At 39.5% G+C, this 15,835-nt stretch overlaps 2 protein-coding genes across 4 annotated transcripts in view; one reads left to right on the top strand and one right to left on the bottom strand.

Annotated features, from left to right (window-relative positions):
* Positions 1-4,015: 4,015 nt before the first annotated feature.
* CRH (corticotropin releasing hormone) lies at positions 4,016-5,096 on the top strand. Its single transcript, XM_072604719.1, has one exon. It carries the CDS (start codon positions 4,027-4,029, stop codon positions 4,624-4,626), a length of 600 nt encoding a protein of 199 aa, XP_072460820.1. The 5' UTR covers positions 4,016-4,026; the 3' UTR covers positions 4,627-5,096.
* Positions 5,097-6,120: 1,024 nt separating this feature from the next.
* TRIM55 (tripartite motif containing 55) overlaps positions 6,121-15,835 on the bottom strand; it is an 83,069-nt gene continuing 73,354 nt past the window's right edge. For 2 of the 3 annotated variants that reach the window (XM_072604713.1, XM_072604716.1), the window contains one exon: positions 6,121-7,173. In XM_072604713.1, coding sequence (XP_072460814.1) covers positions 7,048-7,173 — 126 coding nt within the window. In that variant the 3' untranslated portion in view covers positions 6,121-7,047. The remainder of the gene's footprint in view (positions 7,174-15,835) is intronic. The other variant, XM_072604715.1, reaches the window with a different exon arrangement.

Genomic DNA, 15,835 nt, shown 5'->3' with positions numbered 1-15,835 from the left:
TCTTGATCTTGCCTCTTCACTTTTTCTGTGTCCACTCAATCTCTGTTTTGAATTGACTTTTGAGTCCACTTTTTACCCTTAAATTGGACACCAGACTGAGAGTTGCCAGTGGGTTTAGGAAAAAATTAGACTCAGAGTACTGGGATGAAAGCTGCTAAGAGGCAGATTTCTCTTCTATGTACGGAACAATTTCCCTAAGAATCAAGACTTTCCCAAAGTGGAATGGGTTGTCTGGTTAGGTAATGATTTCCTTTTCACCGCAAGTGTTCAAGCAAAGACTGCATGACCACTTGTCAGTGATATTATAAGGGATTCTTGACTAGGTATGGGTTGGACTAGATGGCTTCCAACTTTGAGATTCTGTGATTCTATGATGGAAACAAGCTGGCATGCTCTTCAATGTAAACAACAATAAAATCTTCTACTACTATTAAAAATAAAAACACACACTGAAAAAGAGTCCACATGATGGAGTCCAAAATCTTTCCTACTAATATGGGAAATACTTCAGAATTTTCCCTTTGTGTAACACTCTCCCATTATGATCTATTAACAATTCAGGTCTTTCCTATTCTACACAATCCTCTCAACTTACTCTTCTAAGTGAAACCAGCTTCCAAATGGGGACACCAACTGCAGGCCAACTTCTCAAGAAAACAAGGGCCATCTTTCTTTTCCTTCCCTGCCCCTTCTCTTTTTCTCCTCTCGCCTTCCTTCTTTCTGTAGCCCAAGGCTCAAATCTCATTTGCATAACACTCTTCTGATTACTCTTCAGGGCCTCTCACTAAAGAGAAACCAAAACCATATGTCTTTTCTCTTGAACAGGGAAGCCAGAAAACAAGTCTCTCTCTTCTTCTGAACTCTCACCAACTCACACAGGTATAGCGTATTGAATAATCATTATCAATGATTGCCTTATGACTCAGGCAAATGAGCTTGGAGTCTCAGGTTTTCCTTCATTTCTTCCTTCTCTCCTTCCTTTTCTTCCTCCGTCCTTTTTCCCTTCTCCCTTCCCCCTTCCTTCCTTTCTCCCTTTCCTGACTCTGTGACTTTTTCATCAGCTGTCCCTCATGCCTGGATTGGGCTCCCTCCTCACTTCTTCCTCCTGGCTTCTTTCAAGACTCAGATCAAATCCCAGCTTCTGCAAGAGGCCTTTCCTGTAATACACCTTCTCTCCATAGCTCGTGCCTTCCTTCTGAGACAACTTTCTCTGTATGTATTTGCACTGAATATATTTTATGCCCTTTTTTTGCATGTTGTCTCTCCCATTAAAATATGAGCTCTTTGAAGGCATGGTCTAAGTTTTTGGTGTATTTGTATCTCCAGTGCTTAGCATGGTGCCTGTCATATAGTAACTTAAATGCTTGTTGACATCCTTCCCATTCCTCCTTCTCCATTATCTGTCTCTTCTCTCTCCTTCCCTCCTTCTTTTTCTCTCTCTCTGAAAATTACAGCTTGAATTTACAAAATATGGGGGATAAATTGAACATAAAATGTTTGTCATTTCAACTGGGAAGAAAGATGCAGAGAGAAAACAGAAATGGAGATGGTAGAAATCTTGGATAAATATCTTCAGGAATTATCTATAAACTGAATTGACTCAGATATCATAGTCTGGAATAATAGGTTTAACATCTATTAATATGCTTAAAGGTAACTTCTGTGGTTGCATTTTTTAATGAGATTAAATCAGCAGGTTGAGTAATAATCTCTAACACCCACAAATATGATAGTATGAATTTAATTCAAAATTAATCATAACTTCACAAACATATTTTTTCTTTGATAATGTGGAGGCACATGATCTTATTTCATCAGACACTTATAGTGCAACTAATAATAGGAGTCCTAATGAAAAACTACCTTCCTCTAATATATTTTTCTTTTGGGAATTTTAAGTTTACCATCCTTTGGGGACTGATGAGAAGTGGGCTATTGTCCCTGTGTTTAAGACCATAACTGATTATATAGGAAGTGACTTACTGTTTACAAAGACAGCTTCATATCTTGTCTTTAATCTTACTAAGGGATAGGATGGATTGGGAGTTGATAGTGATATGGGTATGTTTGTCCATCTGTTTGGCATATATATATAACTGAAAATGACTAAACAACTCTCTTTCTCCAGATATATATATACACACACACACATATACACACAAACACACTCAGTAGAAAGATAGATATCTATATCTATATATAAACATATATTTTATGTTAGTCCCTATCTAACTGAATAATATCAAGGAATCTAGTAATGAATGAATGTTACAAATTCAGGTCTAGAGGAACAGTGGGATTCCAAGAGAAATGACAGCTCTTGCTATGTACCAGGTTATCTGTCCAGTGATAGCTCATTCACTATGTGCTTACCTCTGGGCATTTTTTCAACAATTTTGACTTGTCTCCCAGGTTATGGTTGGAGTCTTGGCTTGAGAACATAATATTTTTCAACTACCTATCAAGAATGTCAGAAGCAGGTGCTAGATATTCCAGCAAATTTATCTTCCTACTATTCTCTTTAGGCTGGGAAAAGATGGAAAGTTTTTAAATTAGCAAAGGAATACTTTCAGATGCTGAGAAGGGAAGGAAGTAAAGCCTGCTCAGTCGTAGCTTGACTACTGACCTCCCTCAATCCTTTCTTGTCCCCCAACACTCCAAATGCTCTCCTACCCCCAGTTTAGCCATTCATAGTAAGAGGTCAGTACCTTTTCACACTTGGGAAATCTCATTCAAGTTTTTTTGTCAATGGGCAAGTCATGAGCAGCTCTTCCAATTTAGGGATGGTTGACGTCACCAAGGAGGCGATAAATATCTGTTGATATAATTGGATGTGAGATTCTGTATTGTGATAGCAAAACTTTGCCCATTGCTGTTCGGAAGGACCCTATGATTTATTCAGGAGCAGATCGAGCACGCAATCTAGCTGTCAAGAAAGCGTCAGCTTATTAGGCAAGTACTGCGTGATTCCATAAGAGGGTCTAAGCTATAAAAATCCCGCAACGAAGCTCTGATTAGAAGAAAATCTGATCCCAAGTTCGGGGAAGAGACGACTCAGACACACAGAAGGAGCACCTGAAAAGCTTCAGTCTCCTCCCTCTCGGAGCTGAAAGGCATCCGCTACCCCGCTCATTTGCAGGAGCGACTCTGAAGGTAGGGAGAAACCCGATACACGGTTTCAGACTCACTGAAAACTTTCCCCCTGCTTTAGGTGTGTCGGAGTGCTCGGTGAGCCTTACTTTGACCGAAATGTGTCTTTGTGTGTGCTTGTGTGTATGCAGGTTATGTCTCTAGGTATATCTATGTATTTCTGATAGTGTCTGCTTTCTGACAAAGAGTACCACCGCTAAAACAACAACCCATAAACCAAACGGGTGCTTTTCATCACCAGAATGTCCCAAATGCTTTTCACTCACTTTTTTAAGAAAAGGAGCCCCTGGTGGAGGGCGGGAGGATGGGGCAGTAACCAAGTTGGAAAGAAGGAAAAGTGAGAGCAGTTTTAGCAAAAAGTTTCCTCCTGAAAAAGCAGAGCACGTAGCGTTTCTTTGGTCGCGCTCAGACCAGCAGTTGCACTCTGAGGATACAGTCTTGAGGGTTATATACAGTGGGCAAAACACTCTGGGGTCGCACCTCCGGGCATCTGACAGAGAAAAGAAATCAGCGGGCTTGAAGTTCGCTACAGTCCAGGTGCCTTTGGTTGCTATCAAAGCTTCAGTACCGAGGACAGCGCCCACATCAAGGCAAGATATGCCCATCCCCATCTTCTGTCTAAGGCTGTTGCAGGAATCAGATGTGTTGCATTGCGCAGCGTTGAGTTGTGGTGTGTTATGTTATATTGTATAAATGTGTAGAAAAGTCATGGAGATGGAATTTCTTCTCCCAGCTCAGTTAAACTTCATAGTTTGTCTTTTTCTTTTATTTCCTTCTCTTCTTTTTCCCCCTCGCTCTCCTCTCTCCTTTCCCTTTTTTCGTTCCTCTCTTCCTTCCTATCCCTTATCCTTTGTGTTGTAGATCAGCGCCCCGACCATGAAGCTCCAGCTTCTTGTGTCTACCGGGATCCTGCTGGTTACGCTCTTGCCCTGCCAAGAATGCAGAGCTCTCATCAGCAAGGGTTCCGCGTCGCCCATGGGGTCCGCAGCTCAGCCCCTGGACTTCTTCCAACCTCCTCCGCCGCCGCCGAATCAGCAACAGCCCCTGCCTCTGCTGCTCCGCATGGGAGAAGAATATTTCCTGCGCCTGGGCAACCTCAACAAGAGTCCCGCTGCTTCCTTCTCCTCCCTGTCCTCGCCCTCCTCCTCCTCCTCCCCTGGCGGCAACCCTGGTAGCCACTTCTCCCCTGAGGTCTCCGTCTCCAACTTTTTCCGAGGAGCCGTCCAGCGGCTCCAGCACCTGCAACTCCCTCAGCGTTCCCTGGACAGCCAGGCAGGTCTAGATGAGGGAGGAGCTGATGGTACCTACAGCGAGCAGCGGGAGGCGATGGAGAGAGAGAAACGGTCCGAGGAACCTCCCATCTCCCTGGATCTCACTTTCCACCTCCTCCGAGAAGTCTTAGAAATGGCCCGTGCCGAACAGTTAGCTCAACAAGCTCACAGCAACAGGAAATTGATGGAGATTATTGGAAAGTGAGACATCCCGTTTTGCCAAAGAGATTTTGCATTTAGCACAAAAAGAAAAAAAAATACAGTATTCTGTACCATAGTGCTGCTCTGATATCATTTGTTTATTTTTATATAGCTTGACACATAGAGGATGTACACTGAGAGAGCCTATATCCCTTAATTAGCATGCACACAGTGTATTTAAGTGCAGTAACAAGAAAATTGTCACTTGTAATTTTATTTTCCAACTCTAAGTTATTCTAGTGGTGTGGTTAGCATAGGTGTAGACCTTTGAAGAAACTTGTTGAAGGAGCGGAGGAAAGTCACCTACTTAAGCTTGTGTTCTAAAGTCAAGGAGAAAGCTTTTCTCCCTGGACTCAGGGTGGTTGGGTGGGGAAACCATGTAAGTTCTTCTGAATCAATTTTTTTCTTGTAAACATTGTCATAATAAAACATCTTTCCAGCCCTGTGTAAAAGAATGTTGAATATTTATATTTTTAATAAAAGCTGCAAAGGTCATGATGGGTTCATCTATATTTTCTCTTGTACTTTTACACATGAAGAAAAGAGTTTCTCTCTTCCCTCCCCACCCTATTCTATTTATTACAAAGAAAACAGAGAAAAAAATGTTCCTGAGTTTCCATTTCTACACAAAATACAAATGCTAGGAGGGGCTTAATACAGCTTCTCCAATAATGCAGAAGCCATTGGCTAGCTGTGTGACCTTAGGATAAGTGTAGGATCCTCGATTTTCTTAGATTTGAAGGTGCTTTCCAACTCTGACAGACCATGGTTCTATGAAATGCAGCTGAGATGAAGAACTGATTCATGATGACAATGCTTTTAAAACCTACCACCTATTATATTTAAGATAGTTGTGTGTGGGGGTGAGAGAGAAAAAGGAGAGTGTGTGGGGGGAGTGAGATGAAGAGAGAGGGAAATAAAAAGATGTACATCTCCAAGAATCACTGTAAAATAACACAGTTTAATTTAGGAAAACAAAAAAGTGTATTCATCTCTGCATCCTCAAGATTTCTTAGCCTAAAGTGATCTCTTTTTCTAGCGTTAACTAAAACCATACCTATTCCTAGTACTAGAAAACTGGCAACATGTTGCCATTGAAAGTATTAAAGAAAGTAATATGTAAGTTGGCACTTGTCAGAATTATTTCTGGATGAAATAATTTATGTAATAACTTTAGCATCTCTACAAATATCCTCCTTTCTCACAAATACCCCAGTCTAATCATCCTAGTTCACAGGAATATAAACTACTTCTTTTCACCCTTAAAATGAAATACTTCCAAAGAATTCAGTTTCACAATTAATTCATCTGCCTAGGTACATTTCATAACTGAATTACAGTAACAATAATAATACAAAGATTGACTTGTTAATGGTTCAAAGCTAATTTTTGTTTATATGAAGAAGCATCTTCTCCTTTTCCTTGTAAATACATTTGCTTAATGACTTCATAAAACAAATTGAGAGGATACAGCACTGAATAAATCATTAAAAGACTATAAGTTTAAAAAATTCACATTTATTTAATAGTTCATACATAGTAGAATTACAGCTCCAAAGGAGTCATTATAGTGTGTCAAGCAAAATGTGACTTGAAAAGTATGTTTAAATCCATGCAGCGTTTATGCAATATACTACCTTGACTCCTAAGTAGTTATGTAAGAAAAGTAGAGAGTTTTTTCTGAAAGGCCTCCTTTACCTAAGGAATAGATAATCTGAATACCTAAATCTGAGACTGGAATAATGCTGAAAGAGGTATACTAGCACCTGATATATAGCTCAACCCTATAGTCTTTTGAGCTAAAAAAATGTCCCTAATTCAATGGACATTCTGCAAGTATAAGGAAGCAGAAGTATCTAGGGCTAAAAAAGAAGGCGCTTTTTGATGAAGCATTTTATAGGTTTGGCCAATAATGTTTACCTCTTGGAAATAATTTGCTAAATCAATCCCTTGTAAATTTAAACACAATATACATGTTCATTGACCAATGACATGAGAAAGGAAAAGGTATATATACCACCAATTATGATCATAACAAAACAATAGGTTTTGCTTTTTTCAGCAATTTCCCACTAAGGGTTTTTGTTACACACACACACCCACACCCACACACCCACACCCACACACACACACACACACACACACACACACACACACACACACACACACACACACCTTTATAAAGTGTCCCTATACAGCATTATAAGAAGATCATCTCATTTTTCTCCTTGTTGTGGGAGCAAGTTCCCCAAAGTACTCTTCCTCCCTCTAAGTGTTAGGTAACTAATATGGAATCAAAGCTTTTTGCAGAAAACTCATTCAGAGGTCCCATTCATTCACTACTTCATATTCATTTCATCTAGGTCACCTGCTGCCTCTGTTTGTGCCTTAGCCAAGCAGACAGAGGTAGCAGCTGGAATGAACATCATTCACTCAAGGAGTTTAACCAGGAAAAAGAGAAGACATGGCGGGCTGGCTCATTCTCAGTTCCATCACTGCTCCCTGAAGCACCTTCCACTTGTACCTGGGGAGTAGAGGAGTCAGTCTTGATCTGTAAAAGAAGAAAATCTGTATCAAAAGAAGAAAGAGAGACAGGGCCTATTCAAGTTGGTCTAGTCTTGTTTGTTTAAACAAAGAAGATTATTTAGAGTAAGGGAAAAGGATGGAATCAATAAATAATGTAGAATGTGATAATAATGATGATGACAATAATTGTTATTAAAAGAACAAAAAGCTATGAGATCCTTAGAAAACAGGCCCAACTGTTTGTAAGCCAAAAAGGGCCAGCAGAAACATGCACCAATTACTGCAAGCAATGATGGGAATATCTTGAGCCTTATGAAAGAAGCCCTAAGTGCTTTGTTCTCTTGTTTGTATGTTTGCTTTTCTGTTTTACAGAAGAGTCCATTTTATAGGTCTTACTGATCACATTGGGTTCTTACAGATCACAGTGAAATCAGTAGGAGTTCAAACTGAGAAAAGATAACAGAATTAAGCAGCCTTAGCAAAGATGACCACTCAAAATTTCCAATATCTCTCAGGTGGTTCCATACCATTCCCCATGGTGTTAAAAGCAAGATGTTTCCACTAGGGACTAGAATGTCTTTGGTATCAGTTCTTTCAAAACCCAGGGTTTGCATGAATTTTCCTTCTTCCTTGCCCTCAAACAATAAAACTCATTGCAATGGAGGAACAGAAGAGTTCAATATAATTTAAAGATAACCTGACATTCACAGGGTTTTATTTTCATGAACATTCATGATCAATTAAACCTAATTTCTTAGTAATCCAGTATAGTCAAACTTGATGTTTTCTAGGGAATTATTTTTTTTTTTTACTGAAATTATAAAAAAGGAGTTTTGCTGTTTTTTATAGGATGTTTTAAAAATATCATTGAATATTATGGGAGGCTTTTATAAGAAACTTTCACTATATTATAATTGGTGATCTTCCTAAATTCAAAGGTATATTAATGAGCACAATTCTTCCAATGGGAATCAGAAAAAAAGGGAGTGAGGAAAAACAGTATTTTTAAATATTGTACTCTAGATTGTTGAAAACTGTCCTACTAGTTCAGAATGACACTGTCACCAAACAATGAGGAAAATAAATATATGCATTCAACGACTGCAAAGCCCAGCCAGGAAATTTGCAACACTCACACATGCAAAATTTCTCGTTGTCTTAAAATGAGCTGGAACGAGACAGGAGAACTTGGCATGCTCTTCATTAGAGTTTTGGATGGTGCCCAGAGAAAGTTCCACATGTTCAAGGATTTAATAAGAGGCTTCCTAATAATAAAGCTGCTCCTTGATCATAAGTAAGGAAGGCCCCGGACCTCTTTCAGGCCCTACTAGTCAGCATAACACAGGGGAGCATTGGGCTTAAAAAGCAAGTTACAAAGTTATTGTGGACATTCTTTATACATTTGCGTGCCGGAATCTACTTCTCAGAACCCATTGTTCAATTAATCTTCTGTTTCTGACAGGGCCATGAATTCAGTGCCTGGTTATAAAGTACAAACCACTTCTTTCCCCTCAACCTTTTTAGCATATAAGATCATACACAAGATTCAAGTTGTAAAAGACCAATCTCCCTCTTCTGACAAATGAAGAAACGGAGGACCAGGGAAGTTAAGCAATACGTTCAAGGTCACACGGTAAACAGTAGGACTGAAATTCAGTGCTGTTTCTAAACAATCTGTAACTTTAAAGTAATATATCTATATGTGTGTATGTACATACATATATACACATATGTACATACACATGTGAATATGTATGTATATACATATGCCTTAGGGTAGCTAGGTAGTACAATGGATAGAGAGCCAGGACTGAAGTCAAGAAGACTCATTTTCCTGAGTTCAAATCTGACCTCAAAACATTTACTAGCCATGTGACCCTGATAAAGTCACTTAGCCCTGTTTGCCTCAGTTTCCTCACCTGTAAAATAAGCTGGAGAAGGAAATGGCAAACCACTGTGGTATCTTTCCCAAGAAAACCTCAAATGGAGTCACAGAGAGTTGATGACTCTCTGCAAAATGACTAAACAAAAAACAAAATACATACACACGTGTATGTATGTTTATATGTAAGTGTCTTCCCCAGAACATCCGAAGAGTGCTCGACAGCTTGTAAGTCTATATATATGTATATATATATATATATACACACATATATACATGTGTATATAAAATATATTCCATGTATACATATGCATCTAGACATAATCATGTATAGATGTACATATGTGCACATATATACATATAGATATGTGTGTGAAAGGTAACAGGATATAGAGGAAAGATAATTCATCTCCAAGTCCATAAGATTTAGGCTGAAGTTCCACCTATGACTCCAATGGGCTGTGTGACTCTCAGTAATTTATTTAACCTCTCAGTGCTCCAGGTCAGTGGTATCAAACTCATCTATCTGCAGAAAGGTCCTTGTAAGCCACATATTCACTTAATTTCAAAATGTAATGTTATCTATGTTTTATTGTATTTTTATTTATTTTGTTAAATATTTCCCAAATATAGGGATGGGGATGTGAGTGCTTGACTCCTCTTCTCTAGGCAATTCTCTAAGACTATAAATTGCAGGAAAGATGTCAACTTACATCAGGTTGATACACCCAATAGCAATGAAATCACAGGACTAGTCCCTATTCCTAAAGTACTAAGAATAAGCGAGGTGATAAAGTGGATAGCATGCTGGACGTGGACTACAGAAGTCCTAAGTTCAAATTCTGTCTCAGATAGTTAAATGGGTGGTCCTGGGAAAGTCACTAAACTCTTTTAACCTCAATTTCCTCATCTGTAAAATGGATTTAATAAAAGCACCTATCTCACTGGGCTATTGTGATATAACACCTATAAAGTACTGAAGTACTGTATAAATGCTAGCTATTACATGTGTTATCTACAATTATTATTATAACCTCATGTAACTTCTCCAATCCAGTCTAACATCTTTGCCAAAACCGCCAAGCTGTCAATCTTCTTATTTGCTGTTGTTTGGCTGTGTCTGCTTTTCATGACCCCATTTGGGATTTTCTTGGAGCAGTCTGCCATTTTCTTTTCTAGACCATTTTACAGGTTGAAGAACCTGTGGCAATCAGGATTCAGTGACTTGCCCAGGCTCACACAGCTAGTAAGTATCTGAGTCCAGATTTGAACTCAAGAAGATGAGTCTTCCTAACTCCAGGCCTGGTGCTCTGTCCACTGTGGTACCTTAAGCTTACAGGCAGGAACAAACGATCTGAGTAAATTATTGAAGTGCAATAGTAATTCAACTAGTCTTTTCTGAACGTATACTGAATTCTGTCTACCATTGTGACAATGTCAAATTTGTGGCCTTTTTTCCTTATAGGAAGCTCCTGACTAGAAAGAATTTCCATGCAAGTTGTTCTGGAAAAACCTATGTGAGACTATTGGGGGAAAGAACCTCTTGGAGAACCTAAGATGGAAAAATCTTGGGGGTGGGAGGAGAGGAATTTATTGCTCTTCAACTGCTGTGACTTCCCTCTGAACCAGGACATGTTTGAGGTGAGAAGAACACCCAATGTGCACTCAGGAGACCTTGCATCTACTCTCTGTTCTGACCCTAACTGTGTGACCCTAGATCTGTTACTTTCCTTCTCTGAGGCTCAATTTCCCCATCTGCTGCAAAATAAGAATAATGATATTTGATCACCTTTCAAGAATTTTTGTGCAGAAAGCACTGTTAAAAAAATTATTTCTGTACTAGATGCCAAAAACCTCCTTAAATTTTACCATTTTTATGTCCTTAGCCCTTAATTGTTGGCTCTAAAATGTTCATATTTATAATTTCACGCATCTAAATTTCTTTATAATTATTTTTATTTACTTCTTTCAGTAACCTAGGAAGAGAGAAATGTTGTGAAATCTATCCCATGGAGAAGTAAGTTGAAGTACATGATAGAGCTACAGTGAAAGAGCTGGAAATTTGCTCTGAGTCCACAAGGCTATCTCAGAGCCTCCTGGACCCTTATTCAGGAGCAAAAGTATGAATGTTGGCTCCACAAACCTCCCCCTCCCCTTTAGTACTTTTAAATTGCAAAATAAACAGATGCTTCGGATTCCCTTTTCACCATTCAGGGCTCAGCTGGGTGTTATTTCTGCTCAAGCACGCTTTATTGCAAGAAATCAACTTAAGAAAATACTATTTGTTTTACGTATCTTTCACAGAAAGGACTCTATAGCTCAGGGATTCAATCCCCTCAGCCTATTCCCATTATAATTTGTCCAATTGTACTGTTTCTCAAGGTCTTTTCCAAGATGCTAGAGAGTACTGATTTATGGAGGGTCATAAAATATTACTTCTTTCCTTTTTACAATGCAAATCAAGTCAGACACAAGAGCCTTTGTGAAACCTCACCAAAAGTTATTCTACCTTTGTTTTCTTTTTTAAAATTTAATTCAGTGTTTATGGTGCATCTCTCACATACCAAGAAATGCCTTTTCCCCCCTGTCCTTGTTGTTGGCTATTTGCAAAATGCTTTTGGATTTTCCTAATCCTGTTAAGTTGAGGAGCTGAGCCTGTTGCAAACTCCAGGAAGATGAATATGGAGCGCTGATTATTATATATGCTACTGAGGGTGCCTATTGTTGTACAGTTTTTTTCTGGGAACCAAGGAAAAAGTGAACAGTGGGTATCAGATATTGGTTATTTCTGAATTTTATACTTTGGTGTAAGTTGGGGTTGGGGAGCAGTGGAAGGGAAGGAGGAGGGCTGAGAGAAAGAGAGAAAGGATGAAAGAAAAGGAGGAAAGGAAGAAGAGGTAAAAGGAAAGAGGAAACTGGTGGAAGGAAAGGAGGAAGGAGGATGGAAGGCAAAGGGAAGAGGGTTGTAAAGCCCTCCTCAGTAAAGATTCTATATAACAGGTAGCAACAGTAACCATATAATTCTATGATGTATCACCATTAAGCCTTAAGTAAATTGATAAATGTGATCTATTTTGATACAGTACCAGACAGTGAAGAGAGAGGGAATGTATTCTCTTTGTCCATGTGATTTTCTCAAGGTCCAAAGCATACCAACAGAGAAATAGGTCATTTATCTTTTCTTCCACATAACCACGTGTCGCATACCATTTAGAAACCGACATTACCTTACAAGGAGTGTGTTTAGGACGCTTAGGTGCACCACACAGCTCTCTTGTTTGTCTTGTAACAACATAAGTTTGAACGCAGCATTCAGTCACTCATTATAATGTCAAATGCCACTTTCAAGTGCTTCAACCAATCAACAAGCATTTATTAAATACCTACTATGTGCCAGGTATTATGCGAGGTGTCATGGATGCAAATGTAAAAATGAGACAGTCTCTGCCATCAATAAGCAACTCTTTTTCCTTTTCAGGTATTAATTATCCATGCCGCTTTTCAACCCCGTTTCACTTCTCTTTTCCCCACTACCTTGCACTCCCTCCTGTCTCTGCTGTTCTCTGGAAGTTTCCTTCTTCATAGAGGTAATTTGTATATTGCAAATGAACCTTGCTATTTCAGTAAAATACATATAATATTACATGGACTTAATTGAGATTGGTTATAAGGAGGAAGATAATGGGAAAAGTGACGAATGAAAGTTTTTTATTCCCTGAAAGCTAGTGCAGCAAGTCTGGTACATTCATCACCCTGTACCGGGTTCTTGAGTAGCCCCCATGTTTTTATATTACTGGACACAAATATTGTCAAACTTTCTTCAGACTGTTGCCCATGACTTGAGACCTGATGGTGATTTTACTCTCTATGAATTCATTGGCTCTTTAAAAACTAAACTGAAAATAAAAACTTGACCTGAGAATCAGATACTCATTTTCAATCTCAGAACTTAAATCCAAAGGTTTCTTCTGGGAATATATCGAACCCCATTTCTGGAAATAAGGTACAAGCTTTGGGAAAGAGGCAAAACTCAAATGTCATAAATGAGTGTGATAGTAGTGGGCCCAACGTGTGTAGATAAGCCCACATATTGCAAGGACTGTTGGGCATGGCTGGGAGAGAAGCAGAAGAGACATCTCTAGCTTCTTCTCCCCATACCCTTCTCCAAGGGAGACTTTCATTCTTGCTAGGAGGGGAAACAGGAAATTGAGGTCAGAATTCACTCTCTGCTGTCCTCAGAGAAGGGGGGTAACTGGGCTAGAAGTATAATTTATATGTTCCCCTAAATATTATTTACCTAAGGGATATAATTGGGTTCCATCTAACTTTTGAACTACCTGCAATTCCCGGAGGGAAGGGGGACTCCAAGCTTTATGTCAAGGTTTGACCTCTTTCCCACCTAATACCAGTTCCATAAAGAACACACATAGCAAATAGCAAAGAAAGCCATTTATCCAAATCACAGAAAAACAGAAATCAGAGAAGGTATACATAGGAGAATATGTACAGAGTGAAGAAGCTCTTCCATTGGTAGTGAGCCAACTCAGTTCAATCAAGAAAGTGTCCAAGATCTCACCCAAAGGAAAACTTCCCAAAGTCTCTAGAGTAACAAATTAGATAGGGACATGATGGATACTGCCAGCTCCTCTCATGTCTTCCCAGAGTCTTTTTCTTCAGCATCCTGAAGTGGAGTTGGCCTCTTCCATTTTCTCTCTTGAAGTCAGAAGTAAGGAGCATCCAAAACTACTCCACACTTTAACAAGACTCGAAACTTAATGAGTCCCCCAAAATGATGGTCTCTGAAGAGTCCTGAAGGAGGAGGGGAGAGCTTGGGGAGGTACTCAAAGGGAACTCTCACTTGGAGAGTCCCAAAAGGGGACTGGCTGAGAAGTGGAGCTCTAGCCTCTTGCCAACTCTGCCCCGTCCTCACATCCTCATATAGGGCAGGACCTTCATTTTCACCAATAAGGAGACTGTCCCATACCAATGGTCTTTGGGACGGGGGTCATATGTATGTGGATCAAAAGAGGATCTAGGAAAGCAGCAGTGGTTTAAGAAAAAAAAGTGATCAACAGTAAATCCTACTCAGCTTTTAGGACCCAGCTCCAATACTATTCTTTCCATGAAGCTTTTCCTAATCCTTCAATCAGAAATGATCTTTCCTTCCTGGGAATTCTCCAAATACTTACTTTCCTCTTTCCTCAGTTCTTACCATGATTTAGTTTCTTGATAGTTATTTGTGTTCTCTTATTACCTCCTTTGGGCTGCTAGATGGGGAAGTGGATAGAGTTCCAGCCTTGGAGTCAGGAAGGCTCATCTTCCTGAGTTCAAATCTGGCCTCTGACATTTGCTAGCTGTGTGACCCTGGGCAAGTCACTTAACTCTGTTTGTCTCAGTTTCCTCATCTGTAAAATGAGCTGGAGAAGCAAATGGCAAAACATTCCAGTGTCTTTGCTAAGAAAACTTCAAATGGGGTCCCATACATGTATGCAACAACTTGCATCCTTTACTAAATTATAACTGTAATCCTCTTGGTGGCAGGAACATGCCTTATTTTTCTGTGGATCTTCTCTAGTGCCTAGCACAGCACTTGACCCACAGTGGAGAAATAAGCTTGCTGTTTTGGGTCTTGCCCAGTCCTTTGTAACAACCTCCTTGATGGTCTTCCAGGATCCAAGCCGTTTCCTCTCTAATCCATCCTTTACACCGCTGCCCACATAATCAATGCACACTATTCTGATTTTGTTACTGTAGTTAACACTCTGCAGTGGCTCCCCACTACTTCCCAAACAATGGATAAAACCTCTCTACACTTGCCTTTGTACTGTTTCTTAGTATTCCTTTTCACATACTCTACATTCCACTTAAACTGGTTTATTCACCTACCTCCATTTTCATCTTAAACTCTCTTATTTTCCTGCTTGTGTTTACATCATCCCCACAACTATTCTCTTCTTAATGAAATTCCTTCCTCCCAGGCATCTAGGAGGCATAGTGGATAGAGTGTGGCACCTGGAGTCAGGAACACCTGAGTTGAAATCAGGCCTCAGACACTTATTACCTGCGTGATTCTCGGCAAATTGCCTCAATTTCCTCAACTGTAAAATTGGGATAGTAACAACACCTTCCTTACAGGGCTGTTGTAAGGATCAAAATGAGAAAATTTTTGTAAGGAACAAAAGCACTTAGTACAGTGCTTGGCACATAGCTGATACCATAGAAACCCTTATTCCCTTCCTTAAAGACCTAGCTTATTCCCTACCCCTTACCACCAACTAGTAATGTTTTCTTCCTCCTCAGATTTCCTATGGAATTTTATTTAAATCTCCCATTTTTGATTCTTACAATTTGCCATGTATTATAAAATGCCCTTAATTGGATCATAAGCTCCTTGAGGGTAGGTACCGTGTCCTGTTCCCTCTCTGTTATCTATACTCAGCACACAGCACAGTATCTTGCCTATAACAAATTATTGATATATGACTTCATTATGGAGTACAGAAAAATGGCAGAGCAGGTTGCCTTCAATTGTCCAGAAGCTTTCAAGGAAAAGTTTTCTCAGTTCAATATCACAAGAACTGCCCACATTGAGAAGATATTTTCCTCTTTTGACAGGGAGAACCCTAGAAAAGGATTTTGCCTTCAAACATATTTTCCTCTCAAAAATGTAAACTAGGATGGAAATTATACCCAAGGAGATAACAGTGTTTTAGATTTTTAGTATCTTTTTGGGGGAGGAAGGAATGAAGGTTTCTTTAATCCTTCATTGTAGCACTAGCGCTGCCTATTTTCCTTATAAGGCAGT

This window comes from Notamacropus eugenii, chromosome 4, assembly GCF_028372415.1.
Source record: "Notamacropus eugenii isolate mMacEug1 chromosome 4, mMacEug1.pri_v2, whole genome shotgun sequence".
NCBI classification, from domain to species: Eukaryota; Metazoa; Chordata; class Mammalia; order Diprotodontia; family Macropodidae; genus Notamacropus; species Notamacropus eugenii.
This window is presented reverse-complemented; position numbering and strand designations above follow the sequence as displayed.

Excerpts from the sequence above, each read along its gene's own strand:
- CRH (XM_072604719.1), top strand. The coding sequence starts at position 4,027 with ATGAAGCTCCAGCTTCTTGTGTCTACCGGGATCCTGCTGGTTACGCTC.